The 22,619-nt window shown below is 40.9% G+C and overlaps 1 protein-coding gene and 2 long non-coding RNA genes across 3 annotated transcripts in view; 1 reads left to right on the top strand and 2 right to left on the bottom strand.

The window, feature by feature from the left end:
- The window catches only part of LOC138410538 (uncharacterized), a 66,180-nt gene that overhangs the window by 27,943 nt on the left and 15,618 nt on the right, over positions 1 to 22,619 (bottom strand). The window lies entirely within an intron of this gene.
- LOC138410587 (uncharacterized) lies at positions 13,736 to 17,035 on the top strand. Its single transcript, XR_011243295.1, has 2 exons — positions 13,736 to 15,973; positions 16,065 to 17,035. It is a non-coding gene; the product is annotated as an uncharacterized lncRNA (long non-coding RNA).
- Positions 18,627 to 22,522, bottom strand: LOC138410537 (rho-related GTP-binding protein RhoA-C). The gene is made up of 4 exons (XM_069527031.1): positions 22,340 to 22,522; positions 21,241 to 21,361; positions 21,028 to 21,158; positions 18,627 to 19,231 (listed from the first exon to the last, which is right to left on the bottom strand). The coding sequence occupies exons 1-4, from the start codon at positions 22,493 to 22,495 to the stop codon at positions 19,058 to 19,060; spliced, it is 582 nt and encodes a 193-aa protein (XP_069383132.1). The 5' UTR covers positions 22,496 to 22,522; the 3' UTR covers positions 18,627 to 19,057.

Below are 22,619 nucleotides of genomic sequence, written 5' to 3'. Positions count from 1 at the left end.
CCTCCATTAAGTCTGTAACCACCCAGCTTCATCCGTGTTTATACACTGCTGTCAGTGTTAGCTCCTCAGCTAGCTGGTGTTTCAGGAGTGTTTGCCAAGTTTACGTTGCGTTAGAGCTCCACTTCCTCACTGCTGTTTACCTCTCATGTAAAGAACCATCACATCTGTCAACCTAACCTCTGGTGAACCACTTCAGATTGAAGATAATTGACGACCTAATCTCCTTTATTTTTAATCTAAAATATCTTTTGGCCTGTGTGAATCAGTGAAGTAGCAGCTAACTTGTAGCTAACAGCAGTTCAGTAAGGACACTGAAGTGTTAGCTAGCTAACTTGGCTAAGTTGACCGGGAAAGCTAGCCTGTCGTCAGACACAAAACATTGTCACACTGCGATATGTTGTTTAAACCCAGCAGCTGGCTCAATCTCAAAGAGCTTTTACAGGACAGTTTGCCTTTTACCCATTCATATGAGGGGCCATTCAGGGTTCAGTATCTTGCCCAAGGACACTTTGGCATACAGATGGAGAAGACTGTGATCGAACCAATGACATTCTGGTTGGAGGACGACCGCTCTTCTCCTCAGCCACAGCCATAGCCACACATACACTTTGGTCCCTGAGGTCAGATGGAGGGTTTGCCCTTCAGGTGTTATGTAGAACATGAACCTTGTCATTACGACAGGAAGAGTTTTGATACTACTGTAGGCATGTAAAATCAAGCCCCTCTAGATATGGGGTGCCGTTTGTAAAGCAGCTCACGCTGAAAATAACAGCAACATTTTGTCACATTTAGCTTCAAACCATGTTTAAAAAACTGGTGTGAATTTTTGAGAGTCACTTTTTTGCACATTTACAACAATATTTGTCAACTAGAGATATTTTAAATATTTAAATCCAAATGTTAAATGTTACACTTAAATGTTAAATGTTAAATCTAAATGCTAAATCTAAATGTTAAATTTAAATCTAAATCTGACATCTAAATGTTAAATCTAAATCTAAATGTTAAATCTAAATCTAAATGTTAAATCTAAATCCAACACTAAATGTTAAATCTAAATCCAACACTAAATGTTAAATCTAAATCCAAATCTAAATGTTAAATCTAAATGTTAAATCTAAATCTAAATGTTAAATCAAAATGTTAAATCTAAATGTTAAATCTGAATCTAAATCTAAATGTTAAATCTAAATGTTAAATCTAAATCTAAATGTTAAATCAAAATGTTAAATCTAAATGTTAAATCTGAATCTAAATCTAAATGTTAAATCTAAATGTTTCGGGTGAAACTAAATATTTAACTAATATGCAAATTCAAATGCCGGTAACAGGAAGTACCAAAATAAAAGCTCGAGGAGGTCAGAGTGTGTTTATAGTGGCAAATAACAAATAAAACCCAACTTATCCGGGGAAATGGACTCTTGGACATGGAATATCGTGTTAATAACTACATAAAATAACAAACACGTATGCAGAAACTTTATTTGAAGAGTACTTTGAGTTTTTAGTGTCACTTTTATGAAGAATGCAGGATTTATGACCTGTAGCCACTATAGCCAGCCACAAGGGGGCGCACTTTGACTGATCTGTCATGTTCGCCCGCCTCCACCCGGTACACTCTCCTGTCGGCCATGGTCGCTCTGCAAACATGTCGATGAATGAATCGGCGTTAGCGGAGAATATCGGCAGAGCCGTTCTGGCAGCAATCCAAAATTTTTCCACATCGACGGCAACAGCAACAGCAACCGCCACAGGGCTACCACAGGCCACCTCGGTGAGTCTGTTTTCCAAATCACATAGCATTGGATTCTTGTCAAGGCTAACTTAACTAAACTAGCTTACGGTAGCCAGTAGAGATTTGCTACTAGCACCAATGCACTTTATGTGTAGCACATATGTTTCTATAAACAGTAAAACTCACACCGGTAAGTGACGCAGTGGGACGAACTCATGAGCTGAAAAGCAAGGTGTGTAAATGTGAGTTAAAGATTACGTGAAGATGTTCTGAGCCGCAAAGCATCAATTATATAATTTAGCATTACAGCTAACGGATGTCAAATGTAAATGTGCCTCTGTCCTCAGTCAGACATCTCACCTTGGCTTACCTGCTGGCCTTTACTCAAGATAAAACCGTTCTCTGCTCGGCTAGAGAGAGAGTTATGCTGATGGAGGACAGAGGCAGTCACAATGATAAAGACATTCATTTAATGTGAATAAGGTACCAGAGTGAATACTGTAAAAAAACATAAAATCTATCTCTCTTTGTTTCTACATTTTCTAAGACAGGAATATGATCTCTCCTTAGAGCTCCTGTCAGCACTCGTGCTGTGGCATTTTGGACCAACTGGAGACTTTACAGTCTTCCTGGGGCATCCTGATAATAAGGAATTACAGGCCTTGATGTTCTTGAGACATTCCTGAAGTTGAACTAAGTGATTAGATTCATCATGCTTCAGAGAAATGTACAGCTGGGTGTCATCTGCGTAACAATGGTAGTGTATGTGGTGCTTTCTCACGATGTTGCCTAAGGGGAGTATATATATAAGGTGAAGAATATCGGTCCAAGGACAGAACCTTGTGGAACTCCATGACTAACTTGCATGTGCATGGAGGGGTCATTGTTGACATTAACAAATTGAAATCTATCTGATAAATATGATTTAAACCAGTCTAGTGCAGTTCCTCTGATCCCTATATGTTGTTCTAGTCTCTATAACAGGATCTTATGATCTGTGGTGTCAAATGCTGCACTAAGATCCAACAGGACGAGCACAGAGACAAGTCCATCATCTGATGCCTTAAAAAGGTCTTTCAATAGTGCTGTTTCTGTGCTGTGATGGATTCTAATGTAACGGGTATGGTTTTGAACCCAAATGCAGCACAACAAGCATGGACAGTTGGTAACAGTCTTTATTGTCAGCTCTTAGCAGATCAGGTGGCAGGCAATACAGACAGCAACAGGCCGACGACTTGGTCAGATAGCAACAGGCAGAAGACTTGGTCAGGGACGGAAGGCAGAGGTGATTACCAGGTTTCGGACGAGGCAGGTTAGTCAGGAACAGGCAGGGTCGGCAACGAAGAATCAGTCCGGAGATAACTGCTGGAAAGTCTTGCATGAAGGCGTAGAACAATCTGGCACTGACTGAGAGTGGAGCTGGTGAATATATACTGGGCTTGATTGCAGGTGATGAGGAGCAGCTGTGTTGGATTGTGAGAGGGTGTGGCTTGGCTGGCAGATGAGGCAGAGGCAGAGTCCATGGAAAAGTACTGAGAGGTGGAAGGATGGGAGACTGACTGAGAAGTGGGAGGATGGGTGACTGACTGTGACATCTAAATCCTGACCGGAATTTGTCCAACAAATCGTTACTATCTAAGAAATCACACAGCTGGTTAGCAACTGTTTTTTCTAAGATTTTTGAAATGAAGGGCAGGTTTGATATGGCTCTGTAATTAGCTAAAACCTCTGGGTCAAGTGTAGGCTTTTTACGCAGAGGTTTAATAACAGCTACCTCAAAAGCTTGTGATACATAGCCTGTCAACAAAGACATTTAATATGGAACTGTCAATCAGGGGGACAACTTCCTTAAAAAGTCCAGTTGGGACAGAGTCTAATTGACAAGTTATTGGTTAAGATGATGAAACTAATGAGGTCACTTCAGGAAGGTCAATAGAAGAAAATTGGTTCAAACATAAATCTGGTTCTATGGTTTCAGGACCAGACAATGTTTCTACGTATGTGCTATTCATTGGGAGGAGGTGGTGGATTTTATCCCTGATGGTTATAATTTTATTTGTAAAGAAGCTCATGAAATCATTGCTTCTCAGGGTTAGAGGAATAGATGGGTCAGTAGAGGTGTGACTTTCTGTCAGCCTGGCTACAGTGCTGAAGAGAAACCTGGGAGGTTCTGGCATTTCTAAGTGCTTTCTTGTAATATATCAAGCTATTCTTCCAGGCTAGGTAAAAGTCATGTTTATTGGTGGAACGCCACTTCCTCTCTAGTTTCCGTGATGTCTGTTTTAGAACACGTGTCTGAGAATTATACCACGGAGCTGATTTCCTCTGATTTGCCTTCTTCTTTTTTAGAGGGGCGACAGCGTCAAGGATTGTTTTTAATGAAGCTGCTGTACTATTAACTAAGTTATCAACTAGTGTGGGGGTAAAGTTTTGATAACTTTCCTGTATTGTAGTGACACATGGCTGAGAGGTAAGTGTAGAAGGAAGCAGTTCTTAAAATGTATTCAGTTTTATCAGATAAACACAGACTATAATAGAGTTTCTGTCCAGAATCAGTGTAATTAGTAATTCTAAATTTAAATGTAATTAAAAAATGGTCGGACAGAAGAGGGTTCTGTTGAAATATTATTACATTTTCAATGTCTATGACATATGTCAGAACAAGATCAAGAGTGTGATTCAGACAGTGGGTGAGTTTATTCACATGTTGAATGACACCAATCGCTATTATTGATTTGAAAGCTGAACTAAGGCTGTCGTTGGCAACATCTACATAAATGTTGAAATCACCTACTATAATTATTTTATCTGTCCTAAGAACTAGTTCTGATAGAAATTCAGAGAATTCAGATAAACCAATTCATCTAGTTATCATATATCGTCCGCCTGCCCCTTAGTCAGAATTTCTATGTGATTTCAGGCTTGGATGGATGAGGCTGATTATAAGATTTTCAAAGGAGTTATAACTTTCTTTCGGTCGAGGGTTGATAGATAGGTCAGATTTAGAGGTTGCTGCAACCCCTCCACCTCTGCCTGTGCTTCGAGAAGTATGAGTATTAGTATAGGTTGGGGGCTTCGTTTCATTTAAGCCTACATATTCTCCATCTTGCAGCCAGGTTTCTGTTAAACATAATAGATCGATTTGGTGATCGGTAATCAGGTCATTAATAAGTAATGATTTTTGATTGAGTGACCTGATATTTAATAAACCGCCTTTTATAATTCTGTGTTTTGTTACAGGTATATTGGCTGTGTTAACTTTTATTAGGTTTGAATATATTATTCCTGTCCTGTTTGCTTTTGATTTAATGAATTTAGGGTGTCGGGGGCAGACACAGTTTCTATAGGATATTGTGAGGATGACTGTTCAAATAGAAGCGCAGAGAAGCGCAGAGAAGCGTGTAAGACTGCGACTCTGCCTCCTGGTCTCAACTCTGGATTGTCACGGTGTGGACTGTCTAACAAACGTTGTCATGTTTCTAGATATGAGAGCTGCTCCATTCCAAGTGGGATGAATACAATCTCTCCTAATCAGACCAGGTTTCCCCCAAAGAGTGCGCCAATTATCTACGAAGCCCACGTTGTTATTTGGACACCACCTCGACAGCCAGCGGTGAAAGGATGACATGCGGCTGTACATGTCATCACTGGAAACATTAGGCAGGGGTCCAGAGAAAAATTACGGAGTCCGACATTCTCTTTGCATATGTACACACCAAATCAATATTGATTTTTGTGACCTCCGACTGACGTAGTCACAGTCAAGAATAGATAACCCTTCCCCCTCATGACGTCAGTGTTTGATCAAATACAACAAGTGCAGATCTTCACCAAGTTGGATCTGCGAAACGCATACCACCTTATCCGCATTCGGGAGGGGGATGAGTGGAAAACTGGTTTCAACACACCAAGTGAGTATTTAGTGATGCCGTTTGGTCTCACCAATGCCCCAGGAGTGTTCCAAGCTTTGATTAATGATATTTTAAGAGACTTTTTAGATCAGTTTGTTTATGTATATCTAGATGATATTCTTATTTACTCTCCCGACGTGGAAACCCACCAGAGACACGTTAAGCTCGTTCTGCAACATCTTCTAGCTAATAAGTTACATGTGAAAGCAGAAAAGAGTGAATTTCATGCCGATACCATCTCCTTCCTGGGCTTTATCGTAGCCCCTGGAAGGGTTAAGATGGACCCAGCTAAAGTGAGCGCTGTAGCCAAGTGGCCAACACCTGATAGCCGCAAGAAAGTGCAGCAATTCCTAGGTTTCGCTAACTTTTACAGGCGGTTTATCAGAGGCTTTAGCGCAATAGCAGCTCCTCTCCACGCTCTCACTTTTCCGCAGGTGTCATTCCGCTGGTTCGCTGACGTGGACGCAGCGTTCCGAGAGCTGAAGGGGCGGTTCACCATGGCGCCTATCTTCACGCTTCCCGATCCCTCTCACCAGTTTGTGGTGGAAGTAGATGCATCTAACGAGGGGATCAGGGCCGTCTTATCCCAGCGAGCCGAGGTGGACAACAAGCTGCATCCCTGCGCCTTCCTGTCCCGACGCTTGAAGGCAGCTGAGCGGAACTACGACGTTGGAAATCGTGAACTGTTGGCGGTGAAGGTGGCGTTGGAGGAGTGGCGGCATTGGCTGGAGGGGGCACAACACCCGTTCTTGGTTTGGACTGATAACCTGCAGTATATAAAAGGAGCTAAACGATTAAATTCCTGTCAAGCTCGCTGTTCATTGTTTTTTAACAGATTAAATTTTTCCTTATCTTACAGACCGGGGTCCAAAAACACTAAGCCTGACGCCCTGTCCCGCCTATTCAGCCCCGAGCCTGTTGCCACGGATCCCGAGCCTATCCTTCCACTTATCCGTGTGGTGGGGTTGGTATCCTGGCACATAGAAGCCGAGGTGAAGCAAGCGAATGGTGAGACCCCGCCACCTAGTGGGTGCCCTGAGAACCGTCTGTATGTTCCTGTTGATCTGCGCCCACAGGTGATTCACTGGGCTCACTCGTCTCTGCTCACCTGTCATCCGGGCGTACGACGGACCATATTCGCCATCACACAGCGGTTCTGGTGGCCGTCCATGGAGCTGGAAGTGCGGGAGTACGTTGAGGCGTGTCCAGTCTGTGCCAGGAATAAGAACTCCTCCAGAACCCGCGCAGGCTTGTTGTAGCCTCTTCCTATTCCGTCCCGGCCGTGGGCGGAAATTTCTATGGACTTTGTCTGTACACCACGGTTTTAACAGTCGTAGACATTCGCTAAAATGGTTCACTTTATAGCTTTGCCCAAATTGCCCTCAGCCAAAGAAACGGCCGAAATTATGATGAACAATGTTTTTAAGATTCACAGATTCTGACAGGACATCGTGTCAGATCGGGGGGCCCCAGTTTATCTCGCGGTTCTGGAAGGAGATCTGTAAACTCATCGGTGCCATTGTCATGGTTGTAATAGTGAACATGGGTTAACCAAGAGCTTATGACTGAGTAGAATAATAATAATTAATGGCAAAATGTGTTTAAAAAGACTTTCATGATTATAATACCGGATAATAAAATGTTTCATGTGTTTAAAATAAGATAAAATGAATGAAAATAATAATAATTCATGTTCATGATTTTCATATGCTAAGATAGCAGTTCATTAGAAAGAGTGAGTTAAAAAAGAATAATAATTAATTGTTTTCAAGTGTCTTGAGTTAAAAGAGGTTAAAATGATGATCGATCATCTATTCAGTGTTCAACTGCTTTTGCCTCGCAGGTATTGAAACAACAACAGAGACAGGACTGCACTTATAGATAAAACACTTTATTTTATATCATTTTTGTTTACAACTTTGTACTTACCTTTGATCAAATATGACTTGCATAAGTATTTCTGTAACTGCAATTGTGTTTTATTTTCTTTTATTAAGTCCGTGGCGAATGTGCTGCACGGCGATTGATTGTTGATGTCTGTTCCCGTGTTGAAGGAGAAGCAGGATGGCTGACTGACGAATACACACTGGCTGCTAACTCGTCGTGCTTGTGTAGTTTCTTTCCACCTTTTTTACTTTATATTTTCCCCGGCAACGGGGCGTAACACCATCGGTGTCATCGGTGCCACTCCATGACGCGGGGGTTTTCCCCGCGTCATGGAGTTATGGGCGAATTATGGGCGTACTCGACCTGACATGGGTCGAGTACGCCCATAATTCCCTTCCCACCTCAGCCACCAGTATGTCCCCTTTTAAGTGTGTTTTTGGTTACCAACCCCCGATCTTTTCTGAGTCCGAACCTGAGGTGTCTGTCCCATCAGCCCATGCCCTATCTGGGCTGCAGCGCAACAGACTCTTATACGTCAAGGGGACAGAGTTAAGAGAGCTGCAGATCGCAGCAGGAGACCGGCTCCTGTCTACCAGCCTGGCCAGCGAGTCTGGCTCGCGGCCAAAGAACTGCCTCTTCAGGTGGAGTTGCGCAAACTGGCTCCACGCTTCGTCGGTCCGTTCCCCATCACCAGGATTATCAATCCAGAGGCTGTGCGTCTTCGTCTGCCTCGGTCCCTCCGAGTACATCCCACATTCCACGTCAGCAAAATTAAGCCGGTCAAGGAGAGTGCTCTGTTTCCAGCTACCAAATCACCCCCTTCTCCCCGTATGGTCGATGGAGGGCCGGTGTACACCATGCTGGCGGTGCGTAAAAGGGGCCAGGGCAGGAAACTCCTGGTGGACTGGGTGGGGTATGGACCTGAAGAACGCCAGTGGGTTCCGGACAGTTTTATTATGGACTTGGATCTTATCAGTGACTTTAATAAAGAACATCCAGACATTCCAGGGCCATCTGGTATTTGGCCATAGAGGGGGGCCAATTTGTTAGATTGGCATAGAGACTTCCAAAAATGAATTTACAGAGCCTGATAAATTATGTGACACACAGAAACAAGATCTTCTAAACAACTGACAGAAGATCTGAAAATGAATCCATTTAATGGTACAAAGCAGGGGAGAATATAATAATAATAATAATAACTGCATTTGTATAGCACTTATTAGAAGCCATTGTTAGCTGCTAATGCTAAGTTGCTAAGCTAACACGGGTAGTGTGTAAATCACAGTGATTTAGCAAATGAGTCGCTAAGAGAGGGAGAGGTGAGTGTAAGGAATAGTAAAACTGTGAGTGTGACTCAAAATTAGCTTCAGTGAGTCAGATATTAGCAGAATAGGGAGAGACGAAAAAGAGAAGAGTTCAAAACAAGGAGGTGACACAATACGCTCACCGCAATACGTCAGCACGTCAACAACGCAACACGTGTTACTTGTTATTTGAAAGTTAATGTTAGTTCTGTTAGGCTTTTCATTTTCTTTGCATGCATCTAACTACTTTCTTTAACCTGGCACCAACACCTCACACACTCATCTCCACAAACTTAACACATACATGTGATCTCAGCCACATGGTCCCACCACTCCAGGGGGCCTTTTGTCTTCATAGTGGCCAGCTGCTATTTTGAATCTCAGTCACACACACACACAAACACACACACACACACACACACACACACACACACACACACACACACACACACACACACATCTGTATATAGTAAGTACACCTTTTGTTAGTTTGTGTGTTTATACTTTTATTTTTTTCATAATAAATGTTTTTCTTTAAAACACGTCTTTATTAATGTTGCATAAGTGTGAATTTTGCCAACCTCTATACTGTCAAGAAAGAGAAGAGATACTTTATTGATCCCTCAAGGGTAAATTCTTTTTACACTCATTTTTTTAGATGCACTTTTTTTTAACCCTGAAACACAATCCCACACACACAAAGGCCGACGCCTGCCGACCCTGCTTCTATGGATTGGTCCCCCAGACGGCGGCGCACTCCTGTTCCGGGGTCCAAGGTGCCTGTGCGGCGGCGCCCACCTTCCAGGCCGCCAGAGAGACGCCGCATCCCGCGATGCCCACCTGCTCGACGCCCGGAGCGCCTCCTTTGGTGGGGTGGGTTCCTCCCCTGGGCGGATGGAAGGGGGGGAGCAGTTCAGGCCGGATAGCTCCCGGTCCTGAATCTGACAGTGGAGGTATGTGGAGGTGAAGGGGCTGGGAGAGCACCTTCACCTGCACCACAGAGGATCAGTCAGCACAGGTGAGAGCTGTTAGCTGATTGATCCTCATGCTTGAAAAGGCAGCAGCAGAGCTGCCTCGTGGAACACACTGGGGAAGAGACTGGGCGAAGCTAAAGGTCCAGCAGAAAGTGCTGGACCCTTTAAGTTAAGTGTTTTGTCAGTTCTCTTTGTATTAAATAAAAAGATGTTGCTGAGCACCCAATGGTTGGACTGGTTCGTCTCTGGCTGTCGTGGTGGGTACCCCGTGGCATGGTCGACTGCCACAACACCATTTAATGGTGCCACGTTTAATGAGTACATAGTCACAACAGTGATTAAGTGCAAGTGTTTGTTTTCCTGGTTCTTTTAAAGAGCTGGAAAAATCGTCTCAGCAAAGACGGTTTCTTTGATTTGCTCTCTTTCACCTCCATCATTTCTTCTAGGATTGTTATTCTCCTAATCATTTCCTCGCTCCACTTTACTTTATCCTCCTCCATTGCCTCCAGAGCTTCCTTAGTGGTGTTGAGAGTCTCCTGAATTGTGGACATTTCCGACTGCCACTGGTGTCTTTCCTTCCTTCCTCCTTCCTGTTCCTGTAGCAGAGCTGCCTTGAGCCTGGAGGTTTCCTGACTATGTGTAGCCAAGATTTGGGACTTCTCATGCTCCCAAAGGCATCTTGACTTTTCCAGTTGGTCATGGGCTTGAACCAGGGAGGTTTGGATTTTGGATGTTTCCTCAATCTCTCTGGCGAGGCATGTCTCTTTCTCCATTGTTTTCTCTCTTTCAGTTTGGACAGCTCTCTCAAGGTCACTGACCTTTTGGCTACCACTTGACTGAAGCATCCTCAGTCGTGAAACTTCCTTCCCTAGACCCACTTTAGTGGCATAAATATATACAATTTTTCGCTCCATATCCTTTGCCTTTCTGACGAGGTCATCATTTTCATGTACCTGAGCGATCATTTTCATGTGCTTCTCATACAGGAGCCGATTCAAGAGTTCAGAGTAGGCATGTGTAGTCAAATCAACCCCACTGCCAGATTCAAACTTAGGCACAGATGCAGACACAAATGCAGATGCCTCTGTGTGTGCAGAAACATCAGCTGTCCCAGCAAACTCTGTTTCTGTGGACTGAGAAGTCGATGCCTCTGCCTGTGGAGATGGAGGCTGAAACACTTTTGTCTCTTCCTCCATCCCCAGGACAGTCTGGTCTTCAATTGTCTCTTTCCTCAGGACAGTCTGGTCTTCAATTGTCTTTGTTGTCTCTTCCCTCAGGACAGTCTGGTCTTCAATTGTCTCTGCGGACTCTGTCCTAGGGATTATCTTTTCTTCATTCATCTCTTCTGACTTTATACTCAGGACAATCTCGTCCTTATTAATCTCTGCTGAGTCCACCCTCAGGACAGGCATGTTTGTTGCCTTTGTTTCCTGACATGCTGGAAATGGAAGGCAATTTACAACTCCCTTTTTTTTCTTTGGGGGAGACTGCACTTTCCTTTTCACTTCAAATGCAGATGCCTCTGTGTGTGCAGAAACATCAGCTGTCCCAGCAAACTGTGTTCCTGTGGACTGAGAAGTCGATGCCTCTGCCTGTGGAGATGGAGGCTGAAACACTTTTGTCTCTTCCTCCATCCCCAGGACAGTCTGGTCTTCAATTGTCTCTTTCCTCAGGACAGTCTGGTCTTCAATTGTCTTTGTTGTCTCTTCCCTCAGGACAGTCTGGTCTTCAATTGTCTCTGCGGACTCTGTCCTAGGGATAATCTTTTCTTCATATATCTCTTCTGACTTTATACTCAGGACAATCTCGTCCTTATTCATCTCTGCTGAGTCCACCCTCAGGACAGGCATGTTTGTTGCCTTTGTTTCCTGACATGCTGGAAATGAACGGTGATATACAAGTCCCTTTTTTCTCTTTGGGGGAGACTGCACTTTCCTTTTCACTTCAGGTCTAATGACGGGAATTCCATATACAACTCTTGCTATTATGTTCTTCTTCTTCTTTTTAGATGTAGTTGTCTTATTATTCTCCCCAATTCCACTTCTGTCTGGTTTATAGATCTCTCTTTGTAGTGGTGGGAAATTAATATCATCCATTGATTGATTGAACGTTAGAAGCGGTCCATTGCTTTCGGTCACTTTATTCCTATTCATGCTGAGATTTCTGTATGAATGTGTGTGTGAATGGGTGAATGGAAAACTGTAGTGTAAAGCGCTTTGAGTGGTCTTCAAGACTAGAAAAGCGCTATATAAATACAACCATTTACCATTTATGTGTGCAACTGTGATCTGATTTCCTGTTGAAGTTGACAAGTCTGTTAATAGTAGCACAAAGAGAAAAGAATTGGTTGCCTGGCTGAGAAAACTGAGATGTGTGGCCTGTTGACTGCACCTCTTCATCTAACAGCTCACTAGGGTTGCTCCTGACTGTTCCATTTCTCCCTGCAATATCTCCAACTAATCCCTGGTTGAAAAAATACCCCAAATAACTGTTACCTTGGTTTGTAAACATGTTACATAGAATAAAGCAAATGTTAATAGTAGTGAAACAGAAAAACTCCAGGCCTTTTTATCATTTGCGTGTTGGACGTAGTGTGCACAGCTTTTTATTAACAGTCTATGATGTAGTGTTACGTTTTCATTCATCCTACCTGGTTTATCTGCATAAAGATTTTATATTCAATATTTACATGAGATGAAACAGAACTTGCTTATTTACTGTTCACGTGTGTGGCTTTGAATAGGTTTGAATGATGTTATTTTTACATACATAACACTGCGGCTATTTCAGGTCTGTTAAGCCATTGACACAACCTTCAGGCCATAGTTCACAGCTTTTTGAAATTCAAACATCAAACTGCATCAAAACAAAAACATTAAGCTTTGAGGGCAAATTGATAAACAGGAAGTGATTCTGTGAATATACAGTGTCACAAAGAAATGCAATATGTCACCTTGTACTTTACATATACATTACATATATACATGCCAGCCACAAAATGTTGCCTTTTTAACTCTGTGTTCAAGTGAAAAATAAAATAGAGTAAAATCCATAAAATAAATGTTATTATTATTAAACTGTTATTAATTATTATTAAATAATTATTAAACTGAATCTCCTCTCTCTCACTTCTGTCCTGTTTGGAGATGCCTTTAGGAAGTGATGCGAAATTCATTTCATCCACCTTTGGCAAGGATTCAACCTCTGCTTGAAATGCATTGTCTTCTGAGGGTTGACTGTTGGCAGCTCAGTTTATTTTATTTTGAAGAAATGACACCACGACTTGAAACAATACAATTGATGATCAAATATAATCTATTTAATGTGAATGTGGACAGCAGTGACATTATAGTAATATGTTTTTAATTGGCTGGTGTGTACGTCCTCATGATTGAAAATGCAAGGATTTGTTTAGTAAATTTGTTTTTGCTGCATTTGTTAGATTGGCATAGAGACTTCCAAAAATGAATTTACAGAGCCTGATAAATTATGTGACACACAAAAACAAGATCCTCTAAACAACTGACAGAGGATCTGAAAATGAATCAATTTAATGCTACAAAGCAGGGGAGAATATAATAATAATAATAACTGCAATAACGGCAGCGATAAAAGACCGGGAACACTTGAGCACCATCAGGTATTAGATCTGACTAGTTAAAAAGTAAACAACAGTGTAAAGACATTTAATTATTATTGATGACAGACACAATTCATATTATAATGAATTACTGATATATTGTAATTAATAATAGTAATAATGGTAAAGTTGTTGTCCTGAGGTTCCGGGGTCAGAGATATCTGAAATGAGAGAGAAAAATGGAGAGAGAGAGACTATGGGAGTACAAAGTGAACTAGTCATTGACATGTATTAAAATAAATAAATGAATGAATGTGGGGGGTGCAGAGAGAAGTGGAGAGGTGCTCAGTGCATGATGGGAGTTCCCCCAGCAGTCTAGACCTATAGCAGCATAACTAAGTGATGGTTCAGGACTCACCTGATCCAGAACTAACTATAGGCTTTATCAAAGAGGAACGTTTTAAGTTTAACTTTAAATGCAGAGATGGTGTCTGCCTCCTGAACCCAGAGTGGGAGCTGGTTCCACAGGAGAGGAGCCTGGTAGCTGAATGCTCTACCTCCTGTTCTACTCTTACAGTCTCTTGGAACCACAGAGAGCCTGTGTTTTGTGAACGAAGTGATCTGTTGGGTTAATATGGTGTTATGAACTCTTTTATATATGAAGGGGCTTGATTGTTAAGGGCTTTAAATGTGAGGAGCAGGATTTTGAATTCTATTCTGAATTTTACAGAGAGCCAATGTAGATAAGCTAAGACAGGAGTAATATGATCTCTCCTTCTACTTCCTGTCAGCACTCATGCTGCAGCATTTTGGACCAACTGGAGGTTTTTCACAGTCTTCCTGGGGGATCCTGATAATAAGGAATTACAGTAATCTAGTCTAGAGGTAACACACAGGTGTACTATCACATTCAGTAAGGCTCTATGAATGTGATGGTCATAACTGTGTTTACCTACTTTTTAGAAGGTGGAAATAATCAGGGTGATCAACAGGTGGAGGAACACGGGGCAGGAAGTGAAGTTCTCTGAGAAGACACAAGAGGTGAGGCAGCTGTGGCTTAGGGGGTAAAGTGGCCATCCTCTAACCATAAGGTCGGCCCTCTTATAGACGAAGTGCTGCACATAGATGCACTGTTTGAATGTGTGTGTGAGTGGGTGAATGGTAACTTTACTGTAAATGCTTTGAGTGGTCATCAAGAGGAGAAAAGCTCCATCTAAATACAGTCCATTCATATAGTCTGGAGGATATTGCACCTTGTTAACCCAAATGAAACAAATTGTGATTTGTGAATATTGGCTATACAAAATAAAATGTGATTGATTGATACAAAAAACATGAAACGAGAAAACATTCTGCTGAAATAAAAGACTGGATGGGAAACAACTTTCTCCAACTAAACCTGTCCAAATCCAGTGTAACTGTCTTTGGTCCCATCTCCAGCAAGAATGATATGATGGCAAAATGGTGAGCTAGAACCATTTACCAAGTCCTCAGCTAGAAATCTGGATTTGGTTTGTCTCAACATTAAGAAGGTTGTGCAATCATGTTTTTATCATTTAAGAAACATAGCCACGGTTAAATCTTGTATCCCTCACATAGACCTGGAAAGACTCATTCCCGCCCTTATTTCCTCTCACCTCGACTACTGTAACTCCCTTTATAGTGGTCTTACTCAGAAATCAATCCAGCGTCTACAGTGAGTCCAGAATGCTGCAGCTCGGCTTCTAACACAATCCAAAAATGTAACCATATCACCCCCCATTTAAGCACCCATGTACTGGCTGCCTGTTTATTTGAGGATTGATTTAAAAATACTTTTAATTACTTTAAAAAGCCAGACAGGCTTCTCCTCCCTATATTTCAGAACTTTTATCTCCTTACGAGCCAGGACGCAGTCTGAGATCCTCTGGTAAAGCGTTTCATACATGATGGTATATTTTGCTTGATAGTGACAATTGTTTGTACACTGCTTTTCTCAATGCATTGTGGGAAACAATGAGTCCACTATATAGGGTATAAAAATGTTCACTTAAAATTCGGGACAACACTACAAAATTGCAAACTCACCATATAGTGAACTATCTAGTAATCAGTGATTGATTTCAGACACAGCCCACGTGTCCCGGATGTTACACATGTCCTGGTCTCCCCTCATGATTGTGGTGATGGTGGTGAAGGAGGTTAGTGGTGATTTGATCCAATCTGTGGACAACTTTGCAAAGTTCAGTTATCTGGTCCCTGTCAGACTTTTCATACCCAAACACAACCATGCAACACAAGTAGAGGCAAACTGTGTTATGTCACAATCACCGCATTTTGCAACACAGCACTGTCCAAATGATGAAAAATATTTAAACAAGGTATTATTCACATTACATTTCAAGTTAGTCCATTTCATATATTAATTGATGTATATATATATGTCTAACATCCAGAGAAGAAATATGAGGAGAGTTTTGTGACCACCCTGTCATGGTTCCAGGTGAAAGAACTGCTGGCCACTGATGACTTCAAGCCCAACTCAGCCATGGTGGTCTTGGACTTCCTCATTAGACATTCATTTATTGAGCCTGACACAGGTTTGTGACTCTCCAGACAATTTCCATTGTGAGAGTAAATTGTAAAATCTGTTTACAACTTTAAAAGTCTTTGTATTTCATCCCCTCTCAGAGCCATACTATCAGGAATTAGTGGCAGGACTCCATCGGACACTATAGAGCGGAGCTGAGGACTGACGCCAGTGATGCCACTGTGTTAGATTTAGCTGCTTTCAGAAGTGCACTGAAGTCTGGAGCTCCTCCAGACTTCCTCCGGAGGGGCTGTATGTGTGAATGCAAATATGCAAGTGACAGCCTCCAGACTTTTTCCAGAGTTGCTTTGGCCAGCCCCCTAGTATAAAGTCTGCAGAAAGTCCAGAGGAACTGATGTGAGAACACAGCAGGAGATCGTCCACAGGATTCATCGAATGTGAGTGGGGGTGTTGATGGTGTTTCTAACACACGACAGACTGAAAATAACGTTATATCCTGGGTCTGCCTGCTGCTCCACCCCTCACCTGAATCCTCTATAAGATGTATGTGTTGTTGTGAATACGTCTGAGCGGAGAATCTGCTGCATGTGAAAAGACAAAACTGCAGAAAGTCTGACCCAATTCTGCAAACGTCCTCCAGAGGTCATGGTTTTATTTACATGTATGTCAGCACAATAATGTGATCTTAACAATTTTACAATATTAACTTAGTATTTAGAAATGTGAATTTAAATAACATTGTACTAATTAGTGACAGAGATATAAAGACTCAATCAACTCACCTCTACAGACACAAGAACTCTGCAAGCACATGACAGTAAGTGGTGAAGAGAGGGTTCATAGATTGGTGCTGCACTGCACTCACCAAAACTGGTTTGAAAAGCCTGGGTGGAAATGTTTGATCTCTGCCACTTGTCACACATACTGTCACTCATTACGAGAATGAGCTTTGATCTTTCAGTCAGAACAGAGGAATCTGTGCCCACAGAATTCTCTTAACACAGCTAATAGATTTTAAAAACATTGTGATGCTGCTTGTAAAACTGAGAATGTTAACCCATCTCTACCAACCTCTGCATATGAAATGAAAAATACATTTTCTCAGTTTTAATTCTGTGTCCATGTGTTAATTATTTTTACATCCAAGTCCCTGTCTTTTCTACAGAGCACTGGGGGAGTCAGATAGAAAAGTACATATATCGAGGCCATGTTTTACTTCACTGACTGCTGGTACTACTGATGCATGTGTCTAAGATACTGTTTGTAACCACATTTTGATTAATTTGTGCACATGAGATACGTGTATAAAAACAGTATAACTGCAAAACCAACAGTTACAGTATGAAGGTCAAAACAATTGAACAATCAACTGGCAAAACTTAATGAAGCTTTTCATAACCATAAGCTAAATATGGCTGTACCAAACAATTAAATGGAAATGGGTATGAGCCTGACACATGGGGTACCTTGGAAACTTTGGGATCTTGATGGACGAGTGATGGACAATAGCATGATTCGTCATAACTGAAATGGTGTTAAGAGAGAAAGCACAAGACGCCAGAGGCAGAATTTGGTCATTCTCGGTTACAATTTATTTCCTTTAGAATACATTACAAAATACAACTGGAGAAATGTCAGGATACATTTGTATACAAAAGAATATTACAAATGTCCGATCCATAAGGAGTTGCTTGCATTTTGGATTTAATAATCTGACATCATATATTTTAAAAAGTGTTAACCACTCCGACCTCTTGATTTTAGTTGTGTGCAAATAATACAACAAAAGCCAGTAGAATATCACAAAGTGAACATAACATACAACAGAGTAAAAAGCAGAAAAAAACAGCTGTAGACATGAGTGAAGTGGCAGAGTGGGGAAAAACACTGTCAATGTCTAACTTCCAGAGAAGACCAAAGGTGTGGAATTACTTGTCCTGTATATTGCAGATGAACATCACTATAGATGACAGTCCCATGGCACTGATTCCATCAACTATCCCTCAAGTGTCACTTCTCCAACACAAACACTGTTTTCACTTACTTCCACAAGTGACTGAAGCCCTGGGCAAAGGTTTCACATTAAAAGCCTACTGGCAGCTAGCACAGTATTTATTTTGAAAGAAACTACCCAACTGTATAGTATAGGATACTTTGCTGTAGAAATGTGCAATATACTGAATTTGTCAGGTAGACAGGGTTCAGTTTGCATTAACAGCAAATTGAAAGTGATCACATGGTAAAATTGGGAGGATTCTTCTTCTTAAATTCTGAAATATTTTCAGAAAACGGGGGAAATTAGGAATCAAGTCTTTTCAGCTTGTTTAAAAAAGGCTCTGCCCCAGTAGCAGTTAGAAATTAAGACCTGTTACTATTTCAGAATTTACAGTAACTTTCTAAAGGACAATAACATTTTATTTACCCTTTAATCCCCAGTCACATACAGCGTATTTGACAGTACACTTTGATTTATTTCAATCACAGTTTTGTCACTTTAAGGCCAAGTTAACTCAGTCAACTTTTATTAATTAACAAGCAGGTATAAAACACTCATGGTCGTTGGTCTCATTATGTTTTTATACTGCAAACAATTAAACTCTGCTTTTTAATTGAAAATTGTATGAAATATCACAGGTTCATAAAAAAGAATAGCGGGTCCATAAAAAGTTTGTTAGTTCTAACTTTGGAATTTAAGGAGAGTGAAAAACATACAGAATGAAAGACAAGCACAGTCACACTGCAAGCCACGGAAGTCTTCCAACAGTTAGTTAGGCAGGCATTCGTCTGATTTCGACCACCAGCCACAGAGGAGCTTACTGTACTGGAGTAAGAGTATGAGCAGGAGAGATGTTCCCTTCTCGTCATGTTCTCTTAATTTCAGCTTTATTGAGTCCTAAACTCGAGATTACAGTATTTCTATTTGAAAGCTAAAAGCTATAATGTCGAACTTAAATGTATATACATGTATTCCCCTTTTCCATAGCATTTGACCTTCCTTTTTTTCTTTAGCCTGGTTTCATCCCTACAACTCCCCAGTCAACTGTGCCTACCTTGGTGGAAACAGGCACAGGGATGTTTTTCTTAGCCGTGTTTATTTCCCTCCTTCCCTCCTGATCCTGCGTCACCTGACACTCTATAAAAGGCAGCAGCCGCTTTTCTTGCCTCGTCTCTTGGCCTGCAGTGCTGCCCTGGTGGCCATCTCAAACACCTCCCTCACGCCATCCTTCGTCTTGGCCGAGCACTCCAAGTAACCAAAAGCATTGATCCGGTTAGCCATTTCCCTCGCCTCATCAGACTTCACTGGTTCCTGTGTGGCAAAATCAAAAAAGAAAATAAGTTCAATGAGATGACTTGATGGTTTGATCTCTTCACATCTTTCTATCTTTCTAGCAGCTGATACATGCAGTGAATATGTTGGCTTGTGCATAGAGTTTACAGCACCGATGCTGCACCTCGTCAGAATCACAGAAATCATTCATAATGATGTGACCTAGATATTTCACTTGGTTCTTTCTTTAGTACTCGGCCTGTTCAATAGAATGAGAGAAAATTAAGTCTCTGGATCCAACACTCTTTTTAAACATGTCATAGGCTTGTACAGTTGCTGTAAACCAGCACTGTGAGGAGACAAGACAACTAAATCATTTCGTGGCCAAAAATAGCCACTCTGTAAAACTATTAAACAAGTTAATGTTATTCTTTATTTTTCACTTTTAATAACTTTTTTTTTTTTTAACCAACCTCAGTCCTGATCATAAATACCAAATATATGTATTCATTTTAAGTATATGAATGCTTTAAATGCTAATTTTACATGGCAATGACATTATTTTTTGAGGGTGAACACAGCATGGCATGTGTCATTCGTGTAGTGTCATATTTAAAAAACACTACCCTCTCGGCTCCTTCGTGGACAACAATGTCCACTCCCTAAATCTGCTGTAATAAACTTTACATATATATAAATATTTTTTTCCCTTTTAATGAATTCATTGTATTAAACATCAGCCCTGATCATAAATACCAAATATTCATTCATTTTTATTATTTCAACTCCAGTTTGACACCATTGGTTTTTATGCTAACTATATAAAAACAAAACACAGAAAATGTCATATTTTCCCTTTACTACATGATAATGTCATTATTTTTGGAAGGTTAACAGAGCCTGGCATATGTCACTGATGATCACTAACATTATTTTTGCGTAATTATTTTGCTGATTAGCAACAAACACACACAGATGCACAAACACACTTACACATACACAGTTACAGTGAAAGCTTAGCATGCTGTAACTCATACAGATATTCACAGCAAAATGTAGGTTTCACACATCATTTCACTTGCATACATTAGGTTTATGGGTTCCATTATACAGAAATAGTGCCACTACAGGAAATACTATGTATTTTACCTTTATGCCAAATGTGGGAAAATGGGTCAATATAAAAAATATAACTTTGAAGCCAGGACTTCAGAATGAAATAATAAAAATGTGTAATGCATGATTTTATTTTGGCAAAGAGATAAAAAGCAGTTATAATGGGTTCCAATGGGGCTTTTTTTGTGCTACAAATGTGATAAAAGGTTGTATTTTTTTTACACAAATTTTAAAAATCTGCAGAAAATACACATCTTTTGAAAGTCCCGAGTCATATGCATTAACACAGACAGAATTATCAAAAAAAGAAACTTAAATGGCCAAAGATGTCCAGAAGGTGCCCTAAGGGTTAACAATGCTATCCCCACCATACAGCCAGTCCTTAACTCTATTAACTGTTTGGAGAGACCATCCATATACAGAGTGAAGTGGACTGGTGAGAATATTCCACCTTGTCAAACCTGATTGTTACTAGAGTGTGCAGATAAACATTTACTATCTTGTATAGCTTTGCAGTGAGAACCAAAAGTGCAGAATATGGAGGACTCCTCGCTCTTACAGTTTCACAAACAGTTTCCCATGATTAACTCAGTCAATTTGATGCATTTTGAGATAAGTAACCTTTGGGATTATAATGAAATTCAGTCTAAACAAACCCCCATAGGTTTGAATTTGTATAAGCTGCAGAATGAGCACAGTTAAGTACAGGCCTCACTCACCTGTTTCATCTTGGCTAACTCTCGACGGGTGTGTTCATCATTCCGCAGGTCTTTCTTGTTTCCCACCAGAATAATAGGCACATTGGGACAGAAGTGTTTGACCTCTGGAGTCCACTTCTCTGGAATATTCTCTGCATCGGGCACAAAGTGTCCATGTTGAATGTGGAGCAAATGGTACATTTGTCAAAACCAATGGCAGGAAAGAAATCTCACCTAGGCTGTCGGGGCTGTCGATGGAGAAACACATGAGGATGACATCTGTGTCTGGGTAGGAGAGAGGCCTCAGCCGGTCATAGTCCTCCTGTCCTGCTGTGTCCCAGAGAGCCAGCTCCACCTACAGGGGTCGAGGACATTAATGCTTACATACTTCACAACACCACCATATCTGCATCACAATTAAATGCTACAGGGCTCAGTTACAAGGTTTGTGACCTAGATTCTGACAACATGAGATAGATTCAAAGACAACCAGGAAAACAGCAGAAAGGTTGGATAGAACAGTTGTTTGACAAAAAATTGTTCCGGTACACAACAGTCAATTTTCCATTTCTGTTGATGTACAGGTTAAACAAGTTATTATTGAGCTTTGTTCAGTTTGTTAAAAATCCATCAAAATGTCAAACTGGTGATCTATTATCAGGTTTAAAAGCTTTGGCTCAAAATCAGGAAAAGTATTCAGATTCAGACATCAGGCAGATTCTGGGTGAGGGAGAAGCTTTGAAATACAACTAAACTAAAATCCAGAGGCACTTTTAATCTTAAAACATTTTCTTGAAAATATTTCGCCCAATTGGATGGCAACGTGGACGTTCGATCCAGCGGTCAATGTGGATTCTACATACTGTGTATATATGTCTAGATAGATTACTTTATTCATAGATTACTTTATTCATCCCCAAAGGGAAATTAAGTCTATGGACAAATCCGCCAGGCCAATATACAACCCAATGTTACCTTCTTCCAGATGTGTTGGTATCAGTGTACATGTTTAGAGATAAGTGAGATGAAATGACAGAATTTCACAAACAAGTTTATCATTTAAAAATAGCGTCTCTATGTTCATTTATCATGGACAAAAAAGATGAAGCATTGCACAAGCATTAGTTTAAAACATATTACTAACATTTGATATATTGTTAGCATTTTTTGTTTTTAACTGTCCAACATAGTATCATCCTTAAAAACCAAGTGCTGCTCAGGTTATATTATGAAACAAACCTTCAGGGTCCGAGGCTCAGTCTACACACCCTATGCTGTGTTAATTGACTCATGACAAAAAGAAAGAAATGTGACATTATAATAAACAGCTTACCTGTTTACCATCCACCTCAATATCTGCCACATAGTTTTCAAACACAGTGGGCACATAGACCTCAGGGAACTGATCTTTGCTGAACACTATGAGGAGACAGGTTTTGCCGCAGGCTCCATCACCGACTATCACTAGTTTCTTTCTGATTGCAGCCATCTGAAAGAATGAAGAAAGACATGTACTCTGTTATTGATTCTGTGCATTCAGAGCAAAAACAACCCTGCAGGGTGAGGAGCTTGATTGGTGTACAAGCACAATGATGAAATAGGACAGGATGAGA

This window comes from Paralichthys olivaceus, chromosome 6 (genome assembly GCF_024713975.1).
Source record: "Paralichthys olivaceus isolate ysfri-2021 chromosome 6, ASM2471397v2, whole genome shotgun sequence".
NCBI classification, from domain to species: domain Eukaryota; kingdom Metazoa; phylum Chordata; class Actinopteri; order Pleuronectiformes; family Paralichthyidae; genus Paralichthys; species Paralichthys olivaceus.
The sequence above is the reverse complement of the archived record's forward strand: the minus strand, read 5'-3'. Positions and strand labels throughout refer to the sequence as shown.